The sequence below is a fragment of the Filobasidium floriforme genome (genome assembly GCF_021052385.1).
Source record: "Filobasidium floriforme strain CBS 6241 chromosome Unknown HD553scaffold_14, whole genome shotgun sequence".
Classification (NCBI taxonomy): Eukaryota; Fungi; Basidiomycota; class Tremellomycetes; order Filobasidiales; family Filobasidiaceae; genus Filobasidium; species Filobasidium floriforme.
Genome location: NW_025763635.1, coordinates 841,688 through 869,203, shown reverse-complemented (window position 1 = coordinate 869,203; position 27,516 = coordinate 841,688). Strand labels below are relative to the sequence as shown.

The 27,516-nt window shown below is 53.2% G+C and overlaps 7 protein-coding genes across 7 annotated transcripts; 1 reads left to right on the top strand and 6 right to left on the bottom strand.

Moving 5' to 3' along the window:
• Nucleotides 1–682: 682 nt before the first annotated feature.
• On the bottom strand, nt 683–3,403 carry HD553DRAFT_313632 (uncharacterized protein). The gene is made up of 8 exons (XM_046180256.1): nt 2,751–3,403; nt 2,468–2,655; nt 2,362–2,372; nt 1,787–2,280; nt 1,604–1,706; nt 1,458–1,521; nt 1,124–1,367; nt 683–1,027 (listed from the first exon to the last, which is right to left on the bottom strand). Exons 1-8 carry the CDS (start codon nt 3,012–3,014, stop codon nt 950–952), a joined length of 1,446 nt encoding a protein of 481 aa, XP_046035852.1. The 5' UTR covers nt 3,015–3,403; the 3' UTR covers nt 683–949.
• HD553DRAFT_313626 (uncharacterized protein) lies at nt 3,404–6,246 on the bottom strand. Its single transcript, XM_046180255.1, is given in 11 exon segments — nt 3,404–3,737; nt 3,830–3,886; nt 4,021–4,310; nt 4,430–4,613; nt 4,804–4,913; nt 5,048–5,061; nt 5,292–5,293; nt 5,304–5,310; nt 5,503–5,861; nt 5,966–6,095; nt 6,154–6,246. The coding sequence occupies 10 exon segments, from the start codon at nt 6,049–6,051 to the stop codon at nt 3,653–3,655; spliced, it is 1,194 nt and encodes a 397-aa protein (XP_046035851.1). The 5' UTR covers nt 6,052–6,095; nt 6,154–6,246; the 3' UTR covers nt 3,404–3,652.
• Nucleotides 6,247–6,326: 80 nt separating this feature from the next.
• HD553DRAFT_313624 (uncharacterized protein) lies at nt 6,327–9,394 on the bottom strand. Its single transcript, XM_046180254.1, has 13 exons — nt 8,929–9,394; nt 8,742–8,812; nt 8,584–8,596; nt 8,410–8,464; nt 8,256–8,299; nt 8,089–8,169; nt 7,906–7,996; nt 7,791–7,806; nt 7,320–7,704; nt 7,099–7,187; nt 6,846–6,926; nt 6,615–6,753; nt 6,327–6,512 (listed from the first exon to the last, which is right to left on the bottom strand). Exons 1-13 carry the CDS (start codon nt 9,322–9,324, stop codon nt 6,498–6,500), a joined length of 1,476 nt encoding a protein of 491 aa, XP_046035850.1. The 5' UTR covers nt 9,325–9,394; the 3' UTR covers nt 6,327–6,497.
• Nucleotides 9,395–10,909: 1,515 nt separating this feature from the next.
• HD553DRAFT_350896 (uncharacterized protein) lies at nt 10,910–13,818 on the bottom strand. Its single transcript, XM_046183571.1, has 12 exons — nt 13,482–13,818; nt 13,067–13,357; nt 12,738–12,911; nt 12,376–12,646; nt 12,172–12,280; nt 11,785–12,080; nt 11,674–11,707; nt 11,579–11,599; nt 11,487–11,505; nt 11,314–11,413; nt 11,161–11,233; nt 10,910–11,094 (listed from the first exon to the last, which is right to left on the bottom strand). The coding sequence occupies exons 1-12, from the start codon at nt 13,514–13,516 to the stop codon at nt 10,952–10,954; spliced, it is 1,566 nt and encodes a 521-aa protein (XP_046035849.1). The 5' UTR covers nt 13,517–13,818; the 3' UTR covers nt 10,910–10,951.
• A 250-nt stretch (nt 13,819–14,068) lies between these two features.
• HD553DRAFT_313613 (uncharacterized protein) lies at nt 14,069–17,394 on the bottom strand. Its single transcript, XM_046180253.1, has 10 exons — nt 16,681–17,394; nt 16,129–16,341; nt 16,000–16,049; nt 15,911–15,930; nt 15,750–15,841; nt 15,397–15,664; nt 15,242–15,327; nt 14,792–15,142; nt 14,490–14,690; nt 14,069–14,401 (listed from the first exon to the last, which is right to left on the bottom strand). Exons 1-10 carry the CDS (start codon nt 17,349–17,351, stop codon nt 14,215–14,217), a joined length of 2,139 nt encoding a protein of 712 aa, XP_046035848.1. The 5' UTR covers nt 17,352–17,394; the 3' UTR covers nt 14,069–14,214.
• Nucleotides 17,395–18,468: 1,074 nt separating this feature from the next.
• HD553DRAFT_350893 (uncharacterized protein) lies at nt 18,469–23,489 on the top strand (the record flags this gene model as incomplete). The annotated part of the gene is made up of 9 exons (XM_046183570.1): nt 18,469–18,558; nt 18,945–19,211; nt 19,346–19,595; nt 19,920–20,674; nt 20,785–22,314; nt 22,375–22,591; nt 22,658–22,682; nt 22,748–23,077; nt 23,143–23,489. 9 exons carry the CDS (start codon nt 18,469–18,471, stop codon nt 23,438–23,440), a joined length of 3,762 nt encoding a protein of 1,253 aa, XP_046035847.1. The 3' UTR covers nt 23,441–23,489.
• On the bottom strand, nt 23,490–27,253 carry HD553DRAFT_313608 (uncharacterized protein). The gene is made up of 10 exons (XM_046180252.1): nt 27,038–27,253; nt 26,223–26,936; nt 26,029–26,033; nt 25,886–25,888; nt 24,708–24,721; nt 24,509–24,618; nt 24,265–24,448; nt 23,919–24,199; nt 23,800–23,856; nt 23,490–23,731 (listed from the first exon to the last, which is right to left on the bottom strand). Exons 1-10 carry the CDS (start codon nt 27,172–27,174, stop codon nt 23,659–23,661), a joined length of 1,578 nt encoding a protein of 525 aa, XP_046035846.1. The 5' UTR covers nt 27,175–27,253; the 3' UTR covers nt 23,490–23,658.
• Nucleotides 27,254–27,516: the final 263 nt, after the last annotated feature.

Sequence of the window (27,516 nt, the reverse complement as noted above, 5' to 3'; positions counted from 1 at the left end):
ATTAATCGATTTTCGCGTCCGGGAGAATGGAAAAAAAGGAAAACCGCTAAAAAGAAACCTAAAAGTCGCAGAGTCAACGAATAGATAGCAAGAGATATGAACATACGGGGGTGCCAGGATCAAGTGGTTGGTTTCGTTAGCCCTTTTACTGACCCTGATGGTAATACTCGGGGTCCAGGCCAATTTCAGTGCCGATTGAGGCAGCGATCGCGGCCAGTCAGTGCCATCATTCATTGCAGCAACTATGCTGATACACGTCTCGGGATTCGCTGGGCATATGCATTCAACTGGATGGAGGCTCTTCATAAAACCTCTGAAAAGCCATGCAGGTTGTTTGCTGGATCACACTGATTCAAAGATTGGTATTCTAACAGACCCCATGAATACGCTGAGGTATATGCCTACCGCAGCGCTCCGCAGCAATCTTGGGAAGATTGGACCTAGCGCTGTTTACGAGCAGCAATGCCGTGATTCAATTCGCGTATAGGGTTGGTTTTGTCAAGATCAGTTTTGTCAAGATCAGTATTCTATCAGACCCCATAGAGACGATGAGGCTTAGGCCTATGGCGGTAGATTTGAGGAGCTTGGACCTAGGTCTGTTTGTTTGTGGCTCGAGTGATCTTGTTGTTCCCGACCAAGAATGAAAGGATTATTACTATTCGATGTTGTGAGTCCGAAGGTGGGGCGCAATGACCTGCGGGAAAATCGGCATTGATATACACGTTTGTGCTATACGTTCCCTGTTACAAGATGACATGGTCCTCTATCTAGATCACGAAGATATCCGTTTACAATCGTCTGAAACTCTATCCTATGGTATATGGTATATGGTATATGTAATCCGTCGTCAACCTCTGATTCGCATCAGGCATATCCATTACTGGGTCGTCATCCTAGAAACCCCATACAAAATCGATGACCCTTCGAAGCGGCCGTTCCCCGGATCGGCTTATGAGTTCGAAGCAGGTACCCCTCTGTATTCGTAATCCCGGTTCTTCTCGTCCTCCATGATCATATGCCAACAGAGCTATGGTATCGTATATATATAGAATATCGGCAGGAAAAGAATCAGAACCCGGCTGATCATCTTTTCACCACAGCGATCCCCTCCTTGAAAGCTCACCTTGAACCACTCGTCCGGTACCCCAGTCTCGCAGTAATGCAAGCAGTCTCCCTTGTGAGGAACAGTGTGGGCTTCGGGACGTTTGACCGAGAGCGGCCAGACGTCGGTGAGGCGGACGGTATGTGATACCGATGCAGTCCTCCAAGATCCCGGTAGTAGTAGGTTGGACAGCCAAGAAGAAGGACGTTGACGATCGGCGGAGAATTTCGATCGCAAGTATTCGTTCATCAAAGCCATCCGATCACTGTGTGTACGAACAAAGAGGGGGGTGGTACGATGCCTTGAGCGCTAGATCACTTGGGGAGCGAAGTAGAAGGGGAAATTTCTAACGGACTGATTGTGAGGGGCGGCTTTGTTCACGTCCAACGGTGAGGAGATATCATCACGCTGGTTCTCGACTGAGGGTGGCCCGAGGTCAGGGTATAACACGCATAAGCCGTCATTCGTGAGCGAGAGAGGGAGAAACTGTACGGTACGTACATCGAGTCGCGGCTTGACAATCGATATGCGGTGATGCGATCGTTTGCCACAAGATGTTGACGGGATAAGGCAGTGCCCGTAACCGACTCTCGGTCATGTCCACCTGGAATCCCAATCAGTCGCAGGTCTACTTCAGCCAATCGCTCGGGTCGTCTGACCGGATTCGCACGCCCGCGGACTGACCATGTTCTTGAACCCAGACAAGGCATCTTCGTTGGACATGTCGTGTCCCAACTCGTGCTCCGTCCAATGAGGACCCGTCTGCATGATGATGACCGAATCTTCCGGTCGCACGTCGTCCCTCGTGAACAGACCCTCTCCACCTTGATCCTGATCCTGGTCGTCCAGCAGGCCGTACATCTTGCGAAGGTTCTCGTGGAACATTTCGAACCACTCGACGGGTTCATACGGCGCCCGCTCGTATTTCTCGATCGAGGCGAACCCGACATCGAGGTCCGTCTTGTTCCCGAGATGATGCGTCCTCCAGTGCGTGACCAGGGGGACCTCGAGGCGTTTTATGGAGACGCCGGCTTCTTCCAACAGTTGTAATGTTTCTGGCTTGGACGGGTCCATGTAGATGGTCCTATCCCAGACCGAGTTGGAGTGATCCTTGACGAGTCCGTCGGCTTGTAATAGCATGTTTTCAAAGGTCCCGATCAATTGCTGGCCAATGGAATCTGGTTGAGGAGAGGTGTTTCTGTCAGCCAATATGCGTCAAAAAAGTCTCCAGACGAGCCGTCCGACTATATGGTACCAACCTCCGATCACACTAAAAGTGTTTCCGTAAAAGGGTACACCGCGGTCCCGGTGTCAGCATATGGCATGCGGCAGAAATGCAACCGTGCTTCCCCCAAGCGGACTCACGTCACCCCAGCAGGCATCCTCAGAATCATCTTGATCATATCCCGCCATGGCGTCTGCCTGACGAGACAGCCTTCTCCTCTCGGCACGAAAGTGGGACTACCGATCTGCATAGCTCGTTGTTCCATGGCTTCCTTGTCGGTCTGGCCCGGGTTCACTGTGATGGGATCGCATCGCATCCGACGGTTGAACTGTGATAGGGGTTTGTCGAGTGGCAAGATCAGAATTCAAAAGACCCAGTTGCGGAGATTGAGCAGGAGCGTAATGAAGATCGAACGAAGCTTACGTGGTGGAAGAACTTTTGTTGCAACTGCTCGATCGACTCGACGGGGGGTGATTCAACCCAGTGCCCGTTGACGATATCATCGACGCTACACCAATTTCGTCCGTCCAAGTCGTTGATCTCTGCGGCTCCCTGGTGATCTGATAGACTTGTGCTGGGCGCAAGTTGTCCACCGGGATAGGTGTAGAAAGTGACGGCTAGAAAGACCAGTACCGAGCCGGTAAACAGGTTCCGGGGGCGGATCCTCGCAATAATGGGCAAGATCATCGTTTCACCAAGTCTGCGTGATTTGCGATCGGATTGTTGGACAGCGGGTTGGCTGTATGGTCGTTTTGAAGGGATCGAATGGAGCAATGAGGTTGATGAGGACGATAAAGAGATCAGCCCCGGCGTACAAGTATCGGACGGCTGGCAACCATGTCCTTTGAAGACGAATATATCTCGAGGACGGGAGCTAAGAATCTTTTTTGGCGCCTCTGAGACCTCCGACTCCGGCACATCCCATGTGGGATCAGATCATCATACCCGCGCGAGTTTAAGGTTTTGGGAGGACTCGACCCCGGCGCGGGCAGTTTGTTTGAGACGAGGCGCGACAGGCGAGGCGAGGGAAAGCAAGCGGACCACGTGGACCTGAGACTTTGTACAGCCTCCGACGGTGGCGACAGGCTCCGCGTTTTCATCTTCTCAAGAGAGAGAGGGAGAGAGAGCTGCTGGCTTTCACAAGCCAAAAGCCAAATCCTCGGTAGCTACTGTACTTTCCGGATAGACGAGAGCGAGATCATCATTATCATCCGGAGACAAGCCCGGAAACGTCTATAAACTTTAACGCGAAAGCGGTCCTGATCCTTCTGTGATCTCCTGAACGAATCGTGCTTGCTTTGCTGCCGAGCAAGATACAAACGACGCTACGTCTCTGAACCTGTATCCAGATGTAACTGACATGCCCAACAACCCGGAACAGAGGCTTGGTGCAGGTAAAACAGGAACATGCTGAGTCGAGGAGCAAACATGAAGCGGGGGCGTCAGCTGCAGGTCGGGGAAGCAGCAGATGACTTATGCAGGTCGTGGTGCACTCGACTCACTCGCCGAAAAGATAAGTCGTAGGGCCAAAGCTGTAGTGTTGATCCTCGTCCTGGAAACTATCGGGTACAAAACGAAGCAGATCAGACGAGATGAGCGATCGCAATGATAACGACGACATCGAGAACGGGAGAGAACCTAGAGGGACGAGACGGTGACGGTGACGGAGACGGGACGAGCACAACGGACTCACTTGAGCCAACCTTCGAGCTTGCTCCCCCAGCTGAAATACCTCACCCCAGTCTCCCTCGCTAGAGACTTCAAACTCTGATCTAGTTGGAAGATCTTGAGCACCCCACCCCACCTGTTCTTGGCCCTATGTTGGCGGGTCCTGAACATGAGAGGTACGTCTTCGCCAAACATCGACCGGAGGTAGACGATCAGTTCGTGTACCCGAGATCGGTGCCATTTGAGCTCTTCGTAGAAGAAGCCGTGCAGGCCGTCGGTAGGGTCGGTGCTGTAGTGTCCGACTTGCATGCCGTGCTACGATATGTATTGCGATTCGTAAGCAAGGCGGGTAAAGTCACATCGGTCAGCCATGAAACGCCAGCCCCCCCTTCTATCCCCATCGCCCTCCCAACCTCGAACACGGCGGGACTCACCCTCCAGATAAAGCTCTCATCCCAGAACAAGCTACTAAAGACGACCAAGTCCGGCTTCATATCCTCCAACCCGGCTTCTTTCATGCAGGGCAACATGATCTCGGGTATCCGTCGTTCAAAGGTGATCGGGCGCTTTTCGGTGGAGACGAACCAGTCGGCGGTTTCGTCGTCTACCATGCCGACCCTGCAGTCATAGTCGTACACAGTGGTAGAGGTGAGAGTAAGAACAAGTGGGGGTGCACGAGAAAAAGATGGCGAGTCAGCTTTCTCGATCCCGACCGGCGGTTTCTTTATGTCTCCTCGAAGATAAGGCTTGCGGGATCGCCGGACCGAATCCAGAAAGCGTAAGATGGGCGAGTGACGACATGACTCACAAGAACCAACTGGCCAGCGTCAGGTTGAGCCAATCTACGTGACACACCGCGGCGATGTGTGACCCCCAACTCTGAGATTTCCCACCGACGGCCAGACAAAAGGTTTCCACCTGCATAATGAAGCGAAAAAAAAAACGATACGGTCGAGGTCAGCATGTTGCGATGATCGATTGGGATTATATGACAAGGTGTGGTATGTTATGGTAGGGTCGGTAAGCGGATCAGACGAATCTTCTGTACCTACGTTGGCACGATCGTCTGTGGTTGTAATGCCATATAGTCGGATGTGATTTCGATTTCCATTATTGTTTCGATAGCGACAGTGACGCTAAGTCAGCTCTCCCAACTTTTACTACATCGTACCGATATCATTCGGTCGACAACGTCAGACTTACGGCTGAGAGTAAAGAAGAGATGCATGAGAGTTCGATAGAGATTAGCGCTCGTGGTAGTCGTACCCTGTTTCACAGCCGAGCTTCTAGCTGGAAGGAGAGACTCACCTTGAACCTGGACGTAGGTTGACAAGGCAAAGCGGATAGCATAGCATCAACGCGACGCACAACAGAACAAGGAGAAAATGTAAAGACGAGTCAGTGAAGTCCGACTCGTCAAAACGAAACGTCCCCACACGCGGCTAGACGAGACGAGGAACAGACAGGATGAAGAGATCCTCCATCATTGCCATGATACGTTACTCACCGATAAACAGCGCCAGCTTGTTCCTGGCGAACGCGACCGTCTCCTCCTCTTTATTCTTGATAGCCTGCGTGTAAGCGGGTACGGCCAACTCGAGAGCCTCGGTAGTATTACTCCAATAAGCCGTCCCCCCGACGTCCAAGTCTTTGGTCCTCATTGGCAACTTCTCTTGTTGTGAGGAGGTCGAGGAGAAGACGGAGGGGAAGGGCACATAACGGGTCTCTTTGCCGAACTGGTCTTTACCCCAGAGGACCATACCCGGTTTAGCGTACGGATCGTCGAGGCATTGAGAGGGGCAGGTGGGGTGGTTGGAGTGGGATTGGGATTGGGAGGAAGGGGGGATACCGGCTAACATCTTGCCGCTGATATATCGCCAGTGCAAGTTTGAAGGGGAAGACGTAGCGTTCAGAAGACGTGAACATACGGGAGGACGACACGACCAAGTCCTAGGGTCCCTTCGGCTTACCTGTCGTGCAGCATGATACCGGCGATGAAACCCACACATATCCCACCGAGGACGGCCAGGTTCTTCCTCCTGACGCTGGTCGCCATATTCTTGCGTTATCAATCCGACTAGGCAGGTGCTTAAAGGCTCTCTACGTTTGTATCGTCTGTGAACAGGCAAACAATTAAAAGCGAATTTTGTCCACGTACATGCAGGTTTCGACGCAAGTATGTACTGAAATTGAATCAATCGTGAACGTCCGGAGGCAGCATAGAGGAGGAGGAAGAACAGAACCATCCGGGCTACCACGGGGGGCGACGCGTATCATCAACATGATCAAGAGGTCGAGATCTGATCGGAAGCGGCGCGAAAATCAGGAACAGGCAGAATCGAAGCGAAGGAACACGATGGGTCGCGGAGAAGCGAGACAGCATGGCACGCGAGCAACGCGCGGGAATCGACCTTCGGACCCAAAAAACAAACAGAGAAAAACAGTACAAATGCTCGAATAAACCCTCTAGGAAAAAATCCGCGCAAAAGAAAAACAACCCTTCTACAAGTGGAAAATCTAGCGAAACATGGGAACCAATGCGGTTAGTACGGTGGACGATGATCTCCTTTTGACCTTGCGCAGTGTGTCCGCAGAAGCGCCAACGAAAAGGAAACCGACCTTGTCCTTGCTGAACGACTTGTCCTCGCCGAGATCCCTCAGACGCTTGACCTCCTGGGCCATCCCGAACCAATCCCGGTTCATCAACTCGTCCATCCTGGCGTCGAGCGATTCTGAGGCCATGTGGTCGAACCGATACCTATCGCAGTTGTGGTGGGACGGAATATTGAGCAAACCCCGCGCGGGGATCTCAAGATACGGTGTCGGGATAGGAATTGGTGTCTGTCTTACCTAGGCGTCGAATGGGTCAAAGCCGAGCGGATCGCTCGGACGAACGAATCGTAATCCCAAGCGACCGCAGCGTAGTTGTACCTATTTGTTCAAACAGATCATATCATGATGTATCGTTTCGAGAATCAGCTTTCTTGCTTAACATATTTCCCAGGAGCCGCCGTCGAGGCTGAGGAAGCGTTGAACTCGAATTTGGTCTCATTGTTGCTGATCGCTTTAATCGATCCTTGTGAAGCGCTCGACCTGGACTTACGGTTCAGGCAATCGAGCGACGGTAGAGTGTTGAGCTGATTTCCAGTTGGCGGGGTCCATAGCATCCCTATCTTCGTGTGATAATACCACCTGATGCCCGATGGAGAACTTCAAGGTCAGTGAAACTATCCGTCTAGACCCTGGCGAAACAAGAATGGAGGGCGTTCGAGTTATGGCTCGACATGGCCATCAGATCGTTTATCAAGGGGATCGCCGACGTACCGGGTTGATAAACGGCACTCCCTGACAGAGCGCATGATAAGGACTCGGACTCTGCGGCGGCGATCCGATCCCAAGCAAGGCCTTGCTCTCCTTGACATGCCTAGCAAATTCCTCCGGTGACAACCTTCCCAGATTCCTCACCCCCTCTGGATAAGCCATCCCCCCGGGGAAACCCATCTTGGTCGGCTCATCCTCGTCCTTGTACCCGGCGACGAACTCGAACCCAGGGAAATCGGCTGAGAGCTCGAGGGCGGCTCGGGGGAAGAAGGTGACGTTCCACGCGGGGGAGATGTCGTAAAAGTATTTGAGACGTTTGGCGAGGATGTAGACTTGGTTGTTGCGGTCCGAGGTGGGGATGGGGGTTCCGGGGCATGTCATGTCGTAGCTGTCAGAGAGAATTACAGCAGGAGGAGATCAGCCATTCGTTGCCTGAGATCCAAGAAATGCGTGTTTTTCTCGTTCAAGACGTACCCGATGAACGTCGCGTCTGCTCAGTCGAAGAGCAAAATTGATGCGAGCTCGTTTGACATTAGCCTCTTGACCTTGGCGTTGGAACGGATCACCTCGCGATCGACCTTCTACTCACTCCAATGTTCCGGCCCAGGTTCCGCCGAGATGTGCCATGGGTTCCCCACGGGAGACCTGCCGACGACGGGGAAGAACCACATGACGATCGTCTGAAGTTGAGAATGGAAAGAAGACAATTCAGCGAGAAGGAACAAAGCCTGGATATAAGGGGGAACGAAATAGCTTTGAACTGGAGGCTGACCTTCCAAGCTGGTAGAGCTGCCGGGTCTTCGGGCGTCCTGAAGATCTTGTCGGCCCGGACCATGTCGTCCCCGATGACCACCTACGACCCGATCACGATGGCCAGCAGGATCCAGCGTCAGCTGTAAATCCTAATTTGACATTGTTTGCATAGCCGGATGTGCTTACTTTGACCTGATCAGGTATCCGACGATAGACCTCGTCCACATAACCTACCAATCATTCCAGGACGACCCACGTACTCATGAGCATACGGTACGGACTAGGCAGATAACTCGGGCAAGGGAAGACGACGATGGGATCTGTAGGATAGTAGACTCACTCCAATCATCCCGAGCGTACAGGACCGTATATCCTTGTCTTTCTAGGGATTTGATCTGTTTCACGACCAGTAGCGGGGGAGGCAAGGCAGGGCGGGGCAGGAGGGGGAGGGGAAATGCGATAAGATGAGTCTTGATAATATATGTGTGGAGATATCCAAAAGATAGGGACCGACCATCGCTCTACACCTGAATCGAGTTCCGATCCGGTATGGTTTGATTCGAAAGATCGTAAATTAGAGATAGGGGTAGAGAATGAGGAGAAGGCAGGTCCGAGATACAGTTGATGAGCTATTCGGATAGATTGCTTGCAAGGCAATGACAAAGTACGTACCAGATTCCTTCGCCTCCCATGTAATCGTGATATACTGTCATGTAACAGGGTAGACTTGCTAATATAGCCACCTGTAATTCGAGGTAAAAGGTAAGATCGGTCATGTCCGCGTTGGAAGGGTCATAAGGTGGAATCAGTCGTCTTGATCTTGGTCCAGAGCCGTCAAGGCAAGATGAGAGTGACTTACCGATTGCCTGTTCTTCGGACATCGTCCAGAATCCATACATTCTGCCAAGCTCCTGAGCCTTGCTTCGGTCTCCTCTTTATATTCTCTGTCCGGTGCAGTACTGAAATCGACCGTTGGAACCAGTTCCCATGGGTCCGGCTCCGTATCTATCCCGGCTGAGCTTTCATCTACATCTTCCGGTTTGGCAGGAAGTACTTCGAGGCCTTCTAACCATGATCCTGCAGAACCGTGATCCTCTGCTCCTAGCGAGTCCGGGTCGATCTGGCTCGTCCGTCCGGCTGTCCAGTACGGGTCCTGGACTTGGCCGAGATACACCAGTGATACGCAGACTGCCGCTAGTACGCCGCATCCGACGACCCGGGACGATGGTCGGTTCCAGCGGGCGTTCGTCAACATGGCGCAGGGACAGTCAGTCTAGATGTCTGGTACACCCTGCATGGATGCAAGCTTGCTGAAGGATGCGACGCTAGTTGGGGGGAATACAAACGAGAATAGAAAGTATAATGGACGAGGTAACAAAGATAATAGTCTCGGAGCCTAATTTGGATTCTAGCGTTTACCAGCGAGACTTCGTGGAAATATCGCGTTTTCTAAACTAAAACAACAAAAACAAACAGTTTACTGGACCAGATAATTGCCCGACCCGATCCAGTCAGAGTAGGTTTGTCTCCGGCAGGGAAATAGCACGTGTTCGGGCTTTACAGGTAGAGTATCGCTCTCGGTCGAGACGATCTGTATGCTGTATGCTGTATTTGTACTTCGTGCTTCGAGATCATATCAAGATGATTCGTTGCGCAAGTTTGAGCAGTCACGCACGCGCGTCGAGAATCGACAATTGCAAGTATCCACTTGGACACTGCATCGAAGCTGCAAGACCCACGTCGATGCGATTGGAAATGTGACGCCTTCGAGAGAGAGCTGCGTGTATCCCCCTGACGTTGCTGTACTAGTATAAAGTTTGGCTGCTTGCGTTAATCGACGAATGGTTTTTTGCGCCCGGTGTTAATGTGCATGTAAAGGCTATCTGTCACCACAACACCATCGAAACATCCATCTCATCGTAGCTGGCCCTCACGAGCGTAGGACGCCCTTTCGGTATCGCGGGCATCCCCTTTTCCAGCTCACACGACTTTCTCTCGAGTTAGGTTTCTGTGGGGTATTTGACCGGCCGCACAGACTCCCCTGTTTGACAGTCGATCTGCGACGCATCGGGCTGTGGCTCAGCAATAGCGGCCATCGTCCATGTACTCAGACTTGCGCTGCCTGGAAAAGCTCGTTGGGATTTGCTCGCCAAGAGCCTGAGCTACCCGCCCATGGTTGGCAGGTGGGGGAACCTCAGGGTCCAACTGTAGCCAACCACGTAGGTGTCTATGCCCATATGGTGACACTGCAGGGTGTAACCGGGAACATCAAGATTTTATCGTATGTAGGTAGCGCGATGGCAGGGATGTTGGGAAAGGAGAATGGACCTGATCCGCTGGCTAGCCAAATGGCCTACTATGACAAGGTGATTACCAGGGCTCCAGGATAGGAAAAGGTTTGTGTGGTAGCCATTGCTGTCTCCCTATCTCGAATTATTTGTCGCTTATCGTCGATCTGAGCGCATGCGGATCTGTTTTTCTGCGCAAAGTCGCTAGTCCAAGGGTATGTCCCTGACAGCCGCATGACCAAAGAGTCAAGCGAGACATGATAATTGGACACGAGCACATCGGACTGATTTACGCTGCAGCATGGTCGGAGAGCGCGGGTGAAGATATCTAGCAGACCGTGCTCCAAGGGATGGCGTTGTTCGCTGACTGTGACTGGAAGCTCGACAGTTTTCGAGAGTCTCTCTTCAGGAGTTTCCGAGGGTTGAAGCAAATATGCTTATAGCTGGGCCGGGTTGGCGATAATGTCGTAGGCAAACAAGGAACGACTCTTCTATGGTAATCCTGAATGATACATTCTAGCGATACAACCCTGCCTACACCTTTTGGGAAAGGGATTACAACAGATACTCAAACTATCGGATAATCGAGTTCCATCAGTTGCAGCATACAGGACGACTACATCTCCTACTGCTCACCTCGGGCATATCCTCTACCAGGTTGCGCGCTTGCCAGTGCCAATTGACATCCAAGAAGATCCTCATACGATCACGCATGGCTTCTATCGTCATTCGCGGGGCTGTCGGGTTCCCGTCAGTCGTACATGTCAGCTGGGTGTGCGATCGCTGGTGAAGCTTGTACTTACGGATATATCGATCGATGGACGTTTTTACAGCGCTCAAGATGGCCGCTTCGAGGCCGGCTCGGTCGCCTTTGCGCTGTATAGTAAAGGAAGAACCCGTCAGGATCAGCGTACGTTTCTTCCAGGCGTCAGCGCAACTGGTTCGAATCGACTCACAACGGTATACACAAAAGGAGGTTCGATGTCGATCAAAGCAGGCTGCTGTAAAACCCATTTCGATTTGTCCTCGGGGTGATCCCTATCCCAGTCCAGGATACTGCATGAGGTTCGGTCGGATGCTGTATCAGTCATCCTAAATTCGATCAGCGTCCCCGGGCTTCAGTACTCACGGGTTAATAAAAGGGACGCCTTGATACATGAAGCCAGTACAGCGTAGTCAGCTCCAATGCACCCATTTGCTTGATTTGTTCCGGCGACTCACCTAGGCACATGGCGTCATAAGCTGAGTAACATAGCCAAAAGCGTTGGTGAGTGTTTCATATTGTTTCGCAGGTTGTTTCCGAGCTAGGTACTTACGAGAAGGCGATTGTGGCGGGCTTCCAATTCCGATCTGCGGATCGCATCCCGATCGTTGCTCGTCAGTCATGATATTCCTCTGGCTGAACCGCCCCACGAGATTCGACTGACCATAAGTCTCGACTGTGCTACCTCGGCATACCACGCCTCCTGCTTCATAGCTCCCTTGTTGACCAACCCCGCTTCTGCCAGTTCCTGCCCTTCCCCTGCCACGGCAACTATATCGAATCCCACCTCGCCTCCAACACCCGATGCCGGAGGGACCTTGTCCCCCGCCGTCTTGAGCATCCCAAAGAACATGTTCAGGTCTTCTTCAAAGTATTCGGCCTGTTTGCCTAGGACGATCGCTTGGTGGTGACGTTGTTCGGCTGTAGGGATGGCTCGGCAACGTTTCTCGATCGAGTAGCCTGGCGGACGTCGGGAAAGGAAATAGGGGGGAAAAGAGAGATTCTGTTTCAGCGGCCGCTGCTGCGCAACCCTTCTGAACGCTGAACTGACCGATGTAATAATTTGACCCTAATCCGAGTTCCCGGAAAGGTTCCAACGAGACGATGAAATTCGCACCTAACGGATGAGCCGGTCCCGCCCATCCATGGAACGTATGAATCTGTGTTCATTACACACAAACGATGAGTGATGAGTGACAAGTCTTTCTCTCTCTCCCGGAAAAAGGAGACACGACACGTCTCGAAAGGGACTCACCAACCAAGCCGGGATCCCCTCTTCGAACCCTTCCCTCTTGATACACCCAACCCGTCCCGCTTGCCACCCGCCGTAATCCACTGCGGTCCATAACAAGTCCCCCTCGGCGTCTTCCCCTCGTTTCATGCAATCCTCCAAAGCCGAGTATTCCATCAAGATCCTGGTGACCATTTCGGGGACGGCGAGGTAGATGGTAAGTGCTTCGGTATAGCCGAAAGAATATAGGGCGGTGTATCCGAGGGATTGTATAGATTCGTCCAGCGCCAGGGCCCTGTCCGGTGTTCAAGGTACATGGGTGAGCTAAGCGTCAGCTTTCCGAACATATGCTACTGCCATCGCAAAGCCTCGACCCGCGGACTGACCAGATCCCCTCCCCACTCCGGTCATCGAAATGCGCCAGTCCAAAATGATGACTGGCCAGTACGACCACCTTCTCTTGATTCCTCTCACAGCTGTCTGTGGCTAGACATCGAATGAGGAGGTCTATACGTTCGGCGTTCCAACGGCGGGCTTGAATTAGACCTGGGTGCGGGTTGCTGCAGGTCGAAGTTTCGTTTTTTATTTTATTTTCGTACGGAGAGGATGACAGAAGGATGACGCAGGGTTTCAGTAACGCAGATCAAAGCGATATGAAAGGTCGACCACTCAGGGCCATCTGTGAAGTGGTCGAGGACTATACTTATATACTTACTGGTTCTCGAACCGTTCCCCCAACTGAGCTCTTAATACCCGTAACCTGACAATCTTCTCCAAAATCGGATCTTCCAGATCTATATGTGTCCCTCTTCCGTTTCCGCGTCCTTTCGCTTCGAATTCGGTCTGGGCCTCTCCATTCCTCGGGTGGAAACCCGTCGAAGGCGAGGAATTGGAGGGCGATGAAGATGTTGAGTGTTCATTGGAACTGGAATCCGATCTTCGGAAGAGGAGTACAAGGGAAGTGAGGAGGAGGAATGAGAGGCCGAGGATGGCCCTTCTCCGCGCTCTGAGTTGGATCACGGGTTCATGAATGGGAACACAACGAGGATGACAGTTGATGAATGGATAGTCGTATCAGGATATACGCTCGAACAAGACGTTGTCGGGCACACCACCGTATGACGACTTACCGTTGTTGGAAGATGTTCCTAAACAGGTCGGCCATCTTCGTGAGGAGAAGGTCGGAGCGGGATGACTAGCGGTTTGTTGCGTCTGGGACGGCTCTCTGACCCTGTGACCTCTGACCAGTTGCAAGTTGAAAGTTGTAGATATCATCATCATCGCCATCGTCAATACCATGTAACTCCCTGTCGGCCACTCGTAGACCCTCGGGGTTTCATGGTCGTTCTCGCTCCGATTCGTCTCTTCGAACTCCTGTTCTCTCTCTGCTCATCGCATGGTGTTCTTGTTCTTGGTTCGTCTTCGGTGATCGGATCGTGTGAAAGTTTACAATCCCGATCATTCTCGTCTCGTCTCGCCAGCCACCGCCGGATCAGAAAATGATGATGGGATGGCACTGTGTGATCTCGGGATCACTTGTTGATCACACAGGGGATCAGAGACATTCTCCCGCCTCCCGCCTCTCGCCACGACCCGCTTGCGGCGATCTTCCTGGACCTGGCGCGTGGGTTTCAACCGGGAATTGAGTCCGAGAGAGAGACATCCGGGAACGGGAACAAGACCGATCGACAAGCGACAATCAAGATGCTTTCGAGCGGTTCGGCATATAGCATGTATTCTCTACTTATGATCAATCTTCCCGTCTATCCATCTCAGATGACTCCCCATCCCGCTCCTTTAACTCTCTACATGCACCGCATACAGGGGAGAAAGTACAAGTACAACCAACATCTATGACCGCATCTACAACCCCCCGTGTAACGGCTGACACCGCCCGATCTTGAAACACCGGGCTACGACGTGCCTCCTCAGCCTCGTCGCATGTTCCCCTCCGACCTCTTGGACGAGCTCTCCGTACCCCTTCCAATCGAACCGGAGCAGGTCGTCCATGTTCCGTAGTTCGGCTTGGTAGGTCATGTCAGGTGGGATGCTACGGAAAAATCGAACAATCGGACGTGTCAGTACTAAAGTCTCCTCCACCGAGCGAAGACCGAACTGGGTTTGGAGCTGAGACTTACTACCTCTCAATAGGCCTCTCCGCAGCCTTCCTAATCTTATCCACCAGATCCGCCTCGTCCCCACTCTTGTAACTATACACATACGGCTCCCCAATAGCCGCAGCGGGTCCGTGCTGAGCGTACGCGCCGTTGAAGAGGTCCCAACCCTTGGGGACGGGTTCGTCCTTGAAGTAAGGGATCACTACTGGGGTTCCTTGACATCTGCGATCATCGTGGGCAACAAGATGGGTCAGGTCAGCGCCTTGTCGATCCCCGAACTCGACCGTGGCCTCGCAAGAGATCCGGGACCTTGGGGGACTCACAGAGCGCTATACACCGACGGACTGATCAACGGCCTTCCTATACCCAACATCAACTTGCTCTTGGAGACCATCACCTCAAACTCTTCCCTCGTCACGTGTCCCGTACTCTTCACCCCGTCCGGCAGAGGTACCTCTCCCGTAGCCACGCTCTCCACTTCCAACCCTGTCAAGTTTTGCGCTTTGGACCAAAAGGTGGAAGGGACGCTGGACCAGGGGTCTTGGAAATAGTCGGACTGTTTGGCGAGGACGAAGAGTTTGGGGGATTTTTCTAGCGGGGTGATTTGGGGGGCCGAGGCGCAGGTCTGTTCGATCGAGTAAGGGATGTATAGGTGGAGCGGGTAGGCGAACGGGCTATGGGTCGAAGTTGTGAGGTTTCGAGGTAGAGATGCCATGGTCAGCTGGGCGATTCAGTCATCCTCGCTATTCATCTAGGTGGACCGGCCGACCTACGTCAAGGTCCATTGTTGGCCGAGGGCGTTCCACGGAAAGTCTTCGGACGTGAAATCCCAAGCCGGGTCTTCTGGTCGAGCTCCCCACTACAAGCACAGAAGACCAAGTTCAGTGTTTCCCAGCGAAGAATTCAGCAAAAGGACCCCTCAACCTACGTATGTCGTGGTAAACAGCTTCCACGTCGGGATCGTCCCCCTCTCCTCCTCCGGAATAGCGCTCAGCTCGTGGTTCAACCAAGCCCACCTCTGCGGCGTATCCCCCGGGTCCGACCTGATGTCGTCCCAAAAGTCCGGCAGGTGGGTCTTTTCGTCCACTCCCGTCCCGGGGTACTTTTCGTTCGTCGGCTTGAACGTGGTATAGTCGGCACAGTACGGGTCGTCCTGGCACGTCAACGTGTGCTTGTCTTCGGTCCAGATCTGGGAGCTGTCGTCGAGGTCGAGGTCGGGGTCGAGGTCGGGGTCGTCAGTTTGTGGGGGTCAGATCTTGTATCGAAGGGGGCCGAACCTACATGACATCGGGCATGGCTTTGTGCGCTTCGATCATGCCCTTGTACGTGTTTGTGGCGAGTATCGTATACCCGAGCTCGTACAGCGCTCGCATCTGCGAGCCAAGGCGAGTCTTGTCAGCTCGGGATCATAGATGCATGAAGTAAAGAGAATTTCGACTTGCCTGGTTCCGTAGCCAGACGGCTGTTAGTCGATTTTAGCATGCAAAGTCAGCTATCATTCTGGCAGACACCACCGTCATCGGACACTCACATTCTCCCGGGCTCTGCGACCAGTCGCCATAGGCCATCGTAAAGTACCACCTGACATGCCGGGATTCATCCTCATCAGCCCTCTCATCCTCCGCAGAACCTGACGCCCCGTTTCGGAACCCATTCTCACCAGTTCCCCAAGATCACCTTGGTGCTCGTCAGACTACACGGCCTGGTATCCACTCCGACCTCGTCCTGCACGTCGGTCAAGTTCAGGGGTATATGCGGTTCCTCGTCCGTATACCGGGGATAGTCGGTGGCGAGCGTGGTTTCCGGGTCGAGGAGGCATCTTCGGAGACGTGCTAGGGATTGTTTATTTAGCGACGATAGGGACGGCCAGAAGCTGTGTGGCGGGGACGTTTCAGGTTCGGGGGGTCCGGACGGCATGCGGGGTTTCGGTGTGGTAGGATTTTTCCCAAAGGTGTATTCCGCAGTGCGTAGTCGGATGCGGTAAAGATGAAAGTCGAACATTGTTTGCGAAAACGAAAAGAGGCAGAACAGAAGAAGAGAAAGAAAAGTCGAGCCGGATCAGCTTTCTCGTTCATCTATTCTGAATTTCACAGAACCCCATCTGCATGATGATCCCCATCTCCGCCCTCAACCCAACCCTCACGCACTCGAACCCAAGAAGCTGGGTTCGAAAACACGAAACACCGAAAAACAAAATCCCTCGGGGACTCACTCGGAATCTTCCATCCCCCATCCGTCAATCTGTTCAATCCACCTAGCCCTCCAACACTTCTCAGAGTAGGCCTTTTCGGCCCCGGAAGTGTATCCGGCGCATGGTTCTTCGTCCAGGTATGTTGAGAGGGAGAAGAGATCTTTTGAATTGTGGGATTCGGAATTCGAGGCTGAAGACCCCGAGGACGAGGACCTTGAGCCAGAGCCAGAGCTAGAGCTGGACCCCAGGATCTCCTCCCAATTCTCCGTACTAGACTCTCCTAGCATCATCCTTCGGCGCCTGACGAGCTCTTTCCCCAACCTCCCTGGTTTGTAAGCGCTCCCGCCTCGATTCATATCCATGGTATCGTCGGAATTCCCGTCACCATCACCGTTCCTGTTGGTCATCCGACCTGATGAAGAAGAAGATACCCAGACCCCGACCACGATCGCCCCGACGAGCAAAACAACGACTAACTGCCGTGTTCGCCATCTCCTGCCTGTCAAGCTGGATGTCGAGTTGAACGAGGCGGACGAGCGGCGTGAAGAGTTGTTGGAGTTCAACCCGGGATGATCGTGACCCGGGTTGAACGGTACGTCGAGATGATGGTCTCGTATCGGATCGTGATCATGATCGTGCGGATCGTTTTGGGAGAGCGGGATATATTCCGGTGGGTTCCTCGAGATCGACATGTCTCTGTCTTCGCTCTAGATCTAGATCTAGATCTAGATCTAGTTCTAGTTGTGGGTATGGATCTTGCCTTTGTTATTCTTTCCTCTTGCCTTTGTTATTCTTTCCTCTCGACGCTATTAAATGTAGTATGTGTGGATCTAGATTGAAGTTGTGATTGTGACTGTGGTTGAGGTATAGGCTGAGATGATTGTTCCTCGGCCTCGAGATCTAGCTTCTCTTCGGTGTCGGTCGAGATGATATGCGATTACGCCCGGCTATGATTAACCTCTGGGGAAGCTTCCTAGATCCAGAGATGTACTATTTTGTGCCACTGGTCATTTGATCTTGTCTTTCGTTGCGGTATGTTGTGTTGTATAGGCATTTAGTTGGTGCATGTTGCATGTTGCATGTTGCATGTTGCATGCATCGGTCGATCGCATTCAGATCACGTGACCTGTCAGAGCACAGCAAGAATCACGTAAGCTAAGTACGTTAATTACGTCAACGAGCGCTCACGTGCGAGAAGACTCAGGCTCGCCCCGACGGTGTTGATAGAGTTTCAGTTTCAAGATCGAAAGGACCCTACAATAATAGCTTCCGGGGTTCAAGTTCAAAGGACCCCTTTGACCTTTGATCAGGATGACAACAGCGCAACAACAACCGGAGCGGCCGTGTCTCATGCCTCACCTCCCGATAGAGAAGGGGGAAACGTTGTACATGTATACATGGTCGATAACCGAGGTGCTTCCGGCTTCTAGTTGAGTTTCAGCTTTGAGTTCCTTCCATGCTTCGTCGCTCTGTCGGCGTCGGGTGGTGATGAAGGGCGATCAGCGATCAGCGATCAGCGACAACGATAAGAAAAGGAAGAAACCCGTAAAAGGAAACAAAACAAACTCTACGGATCGTTCGATTCGGGCCCGTGCGTTGATCGTTGATGGTTGTTGATCGACCCTTCTTTCTGATCAATTTGATCCACCCGCCCCCCCGCCTTCTGGGTTCCCTCCCCTCCGCTTCCACCGAGATAAGAAGACGACCAGACTTTTTCCTTTTCTATTCGGTTCTCGGTTCCCACTTTCTTTCCATGATCCGAGCTTATCGAAACAAGGTTCCGGCTGAGTGAATTTTTTCTTCGTCGCCATGAACTCCTCGGAAAAGGGAACTGACGAGGTGGATCTTGACAACAACACGCAACACAGCCTCTGGCTCGGCTCGATCACACAGGCTACAGTAGGTCATAGGGCGATGAGTAAGCATGAAAAGATATAATATATAAGGGGAAGGGAGTGAAGGGGACGATGGGGGCGGCGGAGCTGCCTCGCCACCCCTCTCAAGCGGGTGACACTGCATCACATAGACATCCATAAAACAAAAACTCTTCCTATACCTCGAAACCTCGGCCTTTGGGGTCTCGTATTCACATCACACACTACACTCTCCCTGCCAAAAAACCAAGATCGATCGTTCAGCAGACTACGGACTGAGAGATCCCAAAGGACCCTCTCTTCACCTCATCTCGGCACGATAGTAAGTACTCGTACACGTTTGGAAACCTTCACTGATACTATGGTATTGCTCGGCTGACCTACAATCTTCTCACCCCGCATCTTGAACAGATCACCCGCGGACGACGGACGACGGACGACGCAAGAAGCCCCTCGAAAAAAGAGGAGCAGTACGGAGCAAGACGAACCAACAACCATCGACGAGAACACCATCGAACCCAAAACCCACGAAAGAAGAACGGAAAACGGGAAACAACAGAGATGATCCTCCGGACCCGCCTCTCCCTCTACTTCCACCTCTACCCGCTCAAAGCGAGATTGGCTGTTTTGGGGTTGTTCTTAGGGGTCGTGGTCCTGCTCGTCGGTGGGGGCAGGTTGGTGAGTCGAATTTAATTTCTAACGTAACGTGAACGTCTTCGAAGGCGATCGGATCGATCCGAGTTGCTATAGTACTACTCTTACTTTGAAAGCCAGACGCTGACATCTAGTTTCATCGATTTTTTCAACTTTAGGCCGAACCGATCCCACCCCACCTACACCCGCACCGACAATCACAATATCTCCAACACCATCAAAATCATCCGCACTCCGACCACTTTCACTCAAACGCTTCCTACGCCTCGTCTTACGAATACTCGGAACCGAAAAAGGCTTCAGTTTCACGTTGGGGCGTCCTTTCCAGGTACAGAGGCAAGGAGGAAGTCCAGCTGGATGGAGGTGCGGGTGGAGGGTTGTTGATCACCGGTGGTGGAGGGAATATCGGTAGGTTTTTCAATCCGGATGGTGTGACATGGCGGTGGTGGTGTGATGTTTGTGTCCAGGACGGGGCGAGAGAGTGATGAAGACGAGGTTGTACTCATAGTACAGGAGGGTGAACCGGGGCGATGTGACGTGATTTGATAACAGCGAGGCGAAGAGAAAGAAGGAACGAAAGAGCGCGGTGTGGCAGTGTGATCTGGGTTGACGTGATAGCCCGAGCGATGAAGAAGATTATAGGTCAGGTCGCTGATCAATCGAATCTCTCTCACGCTGATCTCTCTCGCTCTCACCTCTCTCGCCTTCGAAAACTCGGTCGATGTCTCACAGGCAAACAACTAATCAAGCGGCTTCAAGCGACTTCGCCTTCGGTCCCGTTGGTCGTCGTGGATCCGATCTTTCACGAAGAGGAATTACGGGCTTTCACTCGTCGATCGTTGTCTGGCCATCTCACCGATCAGTCGAACAAGGACGATTACGCTCTCAACGAGAATGACAACGACGACGACGACGGGTTGTTCACCTACTACCGGGGAGACATCCGAAACACCACCCTCTTGAACGAGATCTTTTCTCATCCGACACGCAAGATCTCGGGAGTGATCAACCTCGCCGCCGTCTCCCGCGTGCTTTGGTGTCTGGAGAACCAAGCGGATTGTACGGCCGTCAACGTGGACGCCGTAGCTGGGTTGTTGGATGCGCTTCCTGGGTCTTCAGCTTGGGTGGAACGGACTCAGGGAGAAGGCGGCAAGAACGCGGATGGAGGGAGGTTGCCTTGGTTCATCCAAGCTTCCTCCAGAGAAGTGTATGGGGATACGAAACCCGGGGAACATATCACCGAATCTTCGGCTACCGTTCCTTCCAATGTTTACGGTCAATCGAAACTCTCGGCGGAACACGCTATACAGGCCTTTATCGACCGGGAAAAGGAGAGGACGGCTGCGAAGGGGACGTTGCAGGCGATCGCGCTCAGGTTGAGCAACGTCTATGGGGGAGAGTTTGATCATCGCGAGAGACTGGTACCGGCCATGATGACCCAGGCGATCGCGCATAGGACGATCCAGATGGTGGGCGGGGATCAATTTGTGAGTCACGGCGGCGTCGGATAACATGAAGCGCAGGAGCAAAGAACGTTGGAGGCTAATCTATTGTTGCGTATGCCTTCGTTATTGATATGCCATTCTCGATTTTGCAGCTCGACATGGTTCACATCGACGACGTGGTGGACGCCATCATCCTCTCCATCCAGCGACTCTCGACCCGCTCGCACTCCCGTCGTTTCGGTCTTTTCCCTCATCGTCTCCCCGCCACCTTTGAGCAGTTCAACGTCGCCGCTGGACGTGCCGTCTCGGCCATCGAGCTCGTCCGCAAGATCTTGCACCTGACGCGGAGCAAGTCGCCCATCCAGACGATCCCTTCCGATGCGAGGTTCCCGGCAAGGTACGAGGGAAGCACCGAGCTGGCCACGAGCGTGCTCGGTTTCACGGCCAAGGTCGGGATCGACGAGGGGTTGTGGAGGTTGGCCAAGGCCTATTATCAGCAGAGCCGGGGATATCTGGAGAGGAAACGGGACAAGGAATGCCGAACCCGAAGTTACTCCCGTGCGGACCTCTTGGCCCTTTCTGGGTGTACGGTCAACGTCGTCGGCAACCATCGCGGCGAGATTAGCTACCTCGACCTCGACCACAAGACTCTGGATACGAACGACAAGTGGCGCTGGGCCTGGTCTTACAACCCTCGGACTTACGACTTTAATCTAACCGAACGGGTGGATGGGAAGCTCGGATTTAGACTGGGTTACGACGAAAAGGGATCGTACGAGACGGTCAACGTCACTTCGGCCGGTACCACTTATACGGACTTTGAGGTCGACCTGGATGAAACGACGGGATACGTCCACCTCGGTCTCGCCAACGGCGGAGGCTACTTTCTGCCACCTGCCTCTCAGAACGTCACCACCCGGGTCTCGCCTGACAAGCTCGCCGAGCCGTACTTTAGGATCATCCCGATCTGCTGTGAGAAAGCAGCTCCCTGGCCGTTCATGGACGAAGACCCCCTCGCTTCTGCCATCAACGACATGAAGTATGAGCGGACGGCGCCTTTTCGCGGGTCTCAGCATGAAACGCTGTGTCATCGCATGTCGCGCGCGCTCGATATCGTCAAGGATCATCTGGACCGATTGGAGGCGTACCCGTTCCCGTTGCATATAGAAGAGGCCGAGCTGCCGGCTGGAAACCCGGGACAATGGAAGCATCGTCACATGAAGACGTGCACGAACCTCTGCGATCATCCGACGACCTGCCTGGATACTGGCGATTGCGCTTGCGTATTGTCCTCCTGCACATCCATCGCCCGGTTCCCCTTTGCCTCGTCCGCCAACTTGGATCAATTCTCTTATCCTCCCATCAGCAATAACATCGACCCGAAGGACAACCAGTCCCTGATCAACTTGGTCGAACACAAATCCTGGCTAAACGTCCTCCGTCCCGCTGCTAGCCGGTACCTCGCTCGGGACCCCAAGTTTCCTCCAGTCCACGTTACACAGCTTCCTCCCGACGTGGTCGAAAATCGAAAGGCCGAGTGGTGGAAGTACGACCGTTTCTTGCCCGGCAAGCCCGGATGTTTCAGCGCGGATTCGATCTTGGAGCGCGGGTTGGCGTCGATGAATACGTCGTACGCCGAGGACGGCTTTGTTTTCTTGCCCTACTTTCAGGGAAGCATCTGGGTGAGTATCCGATTCTCCTTACGGCGATTGTATCGATCAAGCTGACACCCTGACTCGCAGTACCCCAACGTGGAGGGCTGGCGTCAAAATGCCCTGCAGCACCATCTTCCCTGGTCGTTCGACGAGACCAAGTGGATCGTACCTTTTACGCACGATTGGGGAGTCTGTAACACGTTTACGTTTGACGTCTTTTCGATCCGGCACCGCAAGGATACGGCAATCCCTGTCGTTAGGCAGGGTACCGCCTGGTCCGTCATGGGGGATCTGAACAGCGACTGTGAGTAGGTGTTCGGGTTCCAGTATCGTGGCGTGTTTCGCTTACGACTCAGCTTTTCTCGTGTAGGCTACCGTTACGACATGGACGTTGTGTGAGTCCCTGGACGTACTCCGCCCTGGGGGAGGTTGTATTGGAACGCTCATTTCCGTCCATCAGAATCCCGCCGCGCGCTTGCCTAATGCCTAAACTTGTGAAACACTTTGCAACAATCGCTGACGTCCGCCCCTCTCGACAACGCAAGACTTTGGCGACCTTCAAGGCCACCTATATGGGAACCGGCTCGCAGGCTCGGCACAAGATGACGTGCGCAAGGCCTTTCGACCATAGCAAGTCACCAAGTCTCGAGGGCGGAAACGAATTGCAAACCATATGGAATGGCTACGGCGACTATGGCGACTACCTGACGTTGCTAGCCGATACCGTGTTCTGTCCACTGGTTCGGGGGACTACCGGGTGGGCGAGCCGAACGGTTGATAGCATCTACGCGTGAGTGCCGGCCACTCCACATAAAAAGTCGCCATTTGACTGACGTTGAGACTTTGCCCCCTTAGCGGCTGCATCCCGGTACTGTTCGGTGACCAAGCCCATCTCGCCTTCTGGGACGTCCTCGACTGGTCGAAATTCAGCGTCACCATTCTCGAAAGTCAGATGGATCGACTCGAAGAGATTCTGCTTAGCTACACTTGGGAACAGGTCGCCGATCTTCAAGCCAACCTGATGCTCGTCAGAGACGCCTTTATCTACCCGCTCGACGACGACTTTGCCGATCAACCCTACCAGAAAGGACCGCTCTTTTACGCCCTGCATTCGACCGCCTTGACGAGCTTTACGAAATACCCGACCGAATAGAATAGATGGGTGATGGTACCACGACTGAAGGGAGAAAGGAGATCCGCGTCTTATGTTTGTGTTTGCTTTTTCTCACCGATCTCATGGACGATAACCGATCCGAGTGGATTCGACGACCTGGTACAATCATATGCATGTTGTCATTCTGGGTATCGGGGGGGCCTCTGGCCGTGTAACAAGCTTCATATTCGCATCTATGTCATGAAAGTCGTTAATCTTTACGCCACTGGCGATTCTCGACACACCCAGCAGCGGGGTATGGTAGCCTGTCGAAGGTAGAACATGAACATGCTACAGTATGCCAGGAAACGTCAGCTAAGGACTCTGGTTTCCTGTAAAAGCCGAGTCAGCGAACTCACTCGCCAAACAGATAGGTGCTGGGGCCGAACCCAAAGTGTTGATCGTGGTCCTCGTACCTGGTGAGATGGCAGAGATCAGCTCATGCTGTTCCAACGGTAGTATGCCGAAAGGATCGCACTTTAACCAGCCCTCCAACTTGTCACCCCAGGTGAACAACTTGACGTCCATCTCCTTGGCGATTGATCTCAGGCTCTGATCCAGCTGAGCGATCTTCAACTTGCCGCCGTGCTCGTCCATCCCTCGATGCTGTCTCGTGCGCAACATCATCGGGACCTCCTCGCCGTACATGCCCCGGAAGAATTGGATGAGCTCGGCCACCCGGGTCCGATGCCATCGCAATTCCTCTGGGTAAAACCCGTACGTGCCCTCCTTGTCCCCGTAGCCTCGGATGAGACGATGCTAGCAGGAATCAAGACATCGCCTCAGCCCCGCGTCCGAGAACCAAGATGGAAACACAGACCCACCGATGTCAGGAACGCCTCGTCCCAGAACAATGACCCGATAGTGATGAGATCCGGGATGATATCCTTCAGTCCGACCTCTTCCATGATGGGCAGCATGATTTCTGGAATCCGATGCTCAAACATGACCGGCCGTTGTTCCGACCCGCGGAACCAGTCGTATGAGTCGTCGTCGACCATGCCGACCCTGCGATGAGTATCAAAGTTGATGAGAAAGATCGTTTCTGTCTTCGACGCCGCGACTCACAAGAACCAGCTGACGATCTTGAAATCGAGCCAGTCGAGGTGGCAGATGGTACCGATATGAAATCCCCACGTCTGCGTCCTCCCGCCAATCGCCTTGCAGAAGTTGACGACCTGGCAACGTTTCGGCGAAAGTACATGGAATGAAGGCCGTCAGCCTTGCTATTCTAACAGCGCATCCTCGGCGAGCAAAATAGACTCACGTTGTTTCGATCATCTATCGCCCGAAATTCGAATTGATTGCAGGTCATGGTCACAGATCGCCGAACCGGGATTCGTAATTGGTGACGGGCAAAAGCACAAAAAGACGAGAAACGCGACAATCGTCAGCTTGTCTGTGCCTCTTGAGCCGAAATCGACATCGTGAAGCACCCCGTCATGTTCGAGCCGGACTTACGGCTATCCATGCAAAGAGTTGATGTCATGGGCCGCCGATGCGGAAGGATATTCCGATGTGTCAATGGTATAGGACAGCAAGAGCGTGCAGAATAATGGATTCGAGCGGTCAGTCCTGTGTCACCCAGTCGATTCGCATCGATCGATCGAGATTGCAAGACTCACCTCGACCCTTTTGTGATTGGTTGCAAGGAAAGAGGTTTGACGACCGACAGCAAGCGACAGGCACCGGGGCGGCAGGACCGGATCGATCAAAAGAGAAGCAAGAGCAATTTCCGAGAAGACCAGGCAACAGAATTAGTATTTGCCTTTCGATTATTCAACGCGATCTCGGCCGTCTGCTATCAGGACGATCATCTTGACCCCCTCGCATTGAGATCAACGGTCCTTTCTACGCCTTTTGCCCATCTCGTGCAGAGTCATTGTCGCCTGTGGCAGGGTATGTTCCCGAGTCTGGAACAGCCTTTGTTCACGACCTCGGCTTTTGATTCAATGCGGCTCCTTCCGTGGCGCCTCCCGTGGCCTCGACCTCGACCTCGATCTCCGAACTTTGGACGCCACCTTCCCACCGGGAGTCTCATCATGGTCACGTATGATAAAGTCCCGAATCCGAGTCCTCTCCCTTGTGTTGCCAATCTGCTTTCATGCGGCTTCGCTTCTCGAACAGACTCGACTTTCAATAACCTCGGCTCGGACCCGAACATCGCACTTCGATTACTGGCCTGCTTTCTTCAGCCTCGATACTGGAGCCCGAGGCCTTGGTCATCTTGACGTGGGAATCCTGTCGTCTGTTTTCGCGCTCGATCTCGATCGTTCATATAGCGACGCTTCGACTTCAGCCTCGGCCTCAACCTCAACCTCAACCTCAACCGTCACCCGTCTCTTGACCTCCTGCGTCTCCCTCCTTGCTTGTTCTCTGGGTACCGACCATCATCCGCAGCTTGTCCATCGCCATCGAGATCCGACAAGGAGGACCCGCGTACCTGGCCCTCCCCCGTCGCCTTCTTGATCTCGCCGCTGCCAGTTCAAGTTCAAGTCTCATCCTTCCCATCTTGCAAACCCTTTCGAGTTTCGACTTCTCCAATCTCGAGATCTCGTCTCCTTTCGTTTCGTCTCATCTTGTGCACCTCGACTCGTTGTCATCACCACCACCACCACCACCACCATCCGTGAGAGACATTTTATCTTGGACTCTGCAGTTTGATCAGAAAAGACTCGAGAAGAAGAAGAGCACTCCGCAAAATCCGGGTTATTAAGAAGGGAAACGATCGAACGGCCCCACTTGAGAACTGAGAAATGAGAGACGAGAGGAAGGGGACGTACCGACGAACAACCCCACTCGCCCTTTAGCGAACCCGATCAACTCTTCGTCCTTGTTAGATAAAGCGACCGTGTATGGAGAGGTTAGACTGAGAGTCGGTCCGTCTTCCAGTCTTCTTGAGGGTTGTGGGCGTGATCGATCTCTCCGCTGTTCTCGTCGGTCTATCCTTCTGCGCTGGTCCTGGTCCTTGACCCGATCCCATCCCCAGCCCCAGCCATAAACTCCAGCTCCAGCTCCGGACTCCTCCTCTTCCTTCTCCGAATCCGTGAGCTTCTTCCCCATGCTCGTCCCAGCTCCAGCGAGATTTCTATCTCTACCTCCGCCCCGAACCCGAGCACGAGCCCTCTCATCGATAGCCTTATCGACCGCTTTCGTCCTCATCCCCTTTACCGTCCCCATCCCCGTCATGCCATCCTGCTCTGCACGATCTCGTTCACGCTCCAGAGGCGGGAAAGGGGCCCATCTCGTCCACGCCGGATCATACTCCCGATCCCCATCCCTATTATCATCATCATGATCAGGAAAGTCGGAGAAGGGGGAAGAGGGGGGGAAGATGATCATACCCGCCCTTGCGTAGGGATCTTCAGGACATCCTACTGGGCAGGGGTTTGAGGATGAGATTGAGATGTTCGGTTGAAGCCTGGTTGTAGTAGAGTTGACGCCAGCGTTATTGGTAAGGTAGGGATGGAGGTAGGTCGGGGTGTGGGCTTGTAGCCTTTCAATTCGATTCGGAGAGAGCCGGAGAGTGCGATATGATATCTTCGTATCGTCAGCGGCCGTGTCGTATTTAACCAAGGTAGAGATGATAAGACTCACCTCTCGTTCAAACCTAAACCCGAACCTAAACCTAAACTCCTCTGGCTCTGGCTGCCCGAGATGGCTCCCAAGCAGAAGACCACGACCAGCGCGGCGGCGAGTGCGACGTTTCGACGGAAAGTCGGCGAGGTATTCATGTTATTATGAACGAAGCCGACCTCGGTCTATGTATTACTGGTTGCTTGCACCTCGAGCTTCGAAGTAGCTAGTGGCCAGTGGTGCATGTCGAGATCTCATAAGATGTAGAGAGGCTAGAGAGGAAGATGATGAAGTGAACGAACGATCTTGATGATGACGTAAGGATCATGTCACGTGATGTCCCCTAACTGAGCAGGGGGAAATGTCCGTGTTTCACATTGCTATCGTTTCAATGTCTAATCGTTTCATCGTTGCCCTTGCCTTGCCTCGCCGTCCATGACCTCTGTCCTTGATTCTGTACCTTCGAGGACCACTCCAGTGGGATACAACTGGAGAGACCT

Coding starts and splice junctions, on each gene's coding strand:
- HD553DRAFT_313608 (XM_046180252.1), bottom strand. CDS start 27,174: ATGAATACCTCGCCGACTTTCCGTCGAAACGTCGCACTCGCCGCCGCG. Junction 23,857..23,918: donor AAGTTGGAGGGCTGGTTAAA/GTGCGATCCTTT, acceptor CCATCTCACCAG/GTACGAGGACCACGATCAAC. Junction 23,732..23,799: donor AGCACCTATCTGTTTGGCGA/GTGAGTTCGCTG, acceptor GGCATACTGTAG/CATGTTCATGTTCTACCTTC.
- HD553DRAFT_313613 (XM_046180253.1), bottom strand. CDS start 17,351: ATGTCGATCTCGAGGAACCCACCGGAATATATCCCGCTCTCCCAAAAC. Junction 16,342..16,680: donor TGGGGGATGGAAGATTCCGA/GTGAGTCCCCGA, acceptor CCCGCCACACAG/CTTCTGGCCGTCCCTATCGT. Junction 15,328..15,396: donor AGCTGTTTACCACGACATAC/GTAGGTTGAGGG, acceptor CTGTGCTTGTAG/TGGGGAGCTCGACCAGAAGA.
- HD553DRAFT_313632 (XM_046180256.1), bottom strand. CDS start 3,014: ATGATCTTGCCCATTATTGCGAGGATCCGCCCCCGGAACCTGTTTACC. Junction 1,707..1,786: donor TGTCTGGGTTCAAGAACATG/GTCAGTCCGCGG, acceptor TTGGGATTCCAG/GTGGACATGACCGAGAGTCG. Junction 1,028..1,123: donor TACCGGACGAGTGGTTCAAG/GTGAGCTTTCAA, acceptor ACGATACCATAG/CTCTGTTGGCATATGATCAT.
- HD553DRAFT_350896 (XM_046183571.1), bottom strand. CDS start 13,516: ATGGCCGACCTGTTTAGGAACATCTTCCAACAACG. Junction 13,358..13,481: donor AGGAACATCTTCCAACAACG/GTAAGTCGTCAT, acceptor GATCCAACTCAG/AGCGCGGAGAAGGGCCATCC. Junction 11,600..11,673: donor CCCGCCACAATCGCCTTCTC/GTAAGTACCTAG, acceptor TATGTTACTCAG/CTTATGACGCCATGTGCCTA.
- HD553DRAFT_313624 (XM_046180254.1), bottom strand. CDS start 9,324: ATGTTGACGAACGCCCGCTGGAACCGACCATCGTCCCGGGTCGTCGGA. Junction 8,813..8,928: donor GTCCGAAGAACAGGCAATCG/GTAAGTCACTCT, acceptor CTCGAATTACAG/GTGGCTATATTAGCAAGTCT. Junction 6,754..6,845: donor TTGACCCATTCGACGCCTAG/GTAAGACAGACA, acceptor CAACTGCGATAG/GTATCGGTTCGACCACATGG.
- HD553DRAFT_313626 (XM_046180255.1), bottom strand. CDS start 6,051: ATGGCGACCAGCGTCAGGAGGAAGAACCTGGCCGTCCTCGGTGGGATA. Junction 4,614..4,803: donor ACGCTGGCCAGTTGGTTCTT/GTGAGTCATGTC, acceptor CTATGACTGCAG/GGTCGGCATGGTAGACGACG. Junction 4,311..4,429: donor ATGAGAGCTTTATCTGGAGG/GTGAGTCCCGCC, acceptor TACATATCGTAG/CACGGCATGCAAGTCGGACA.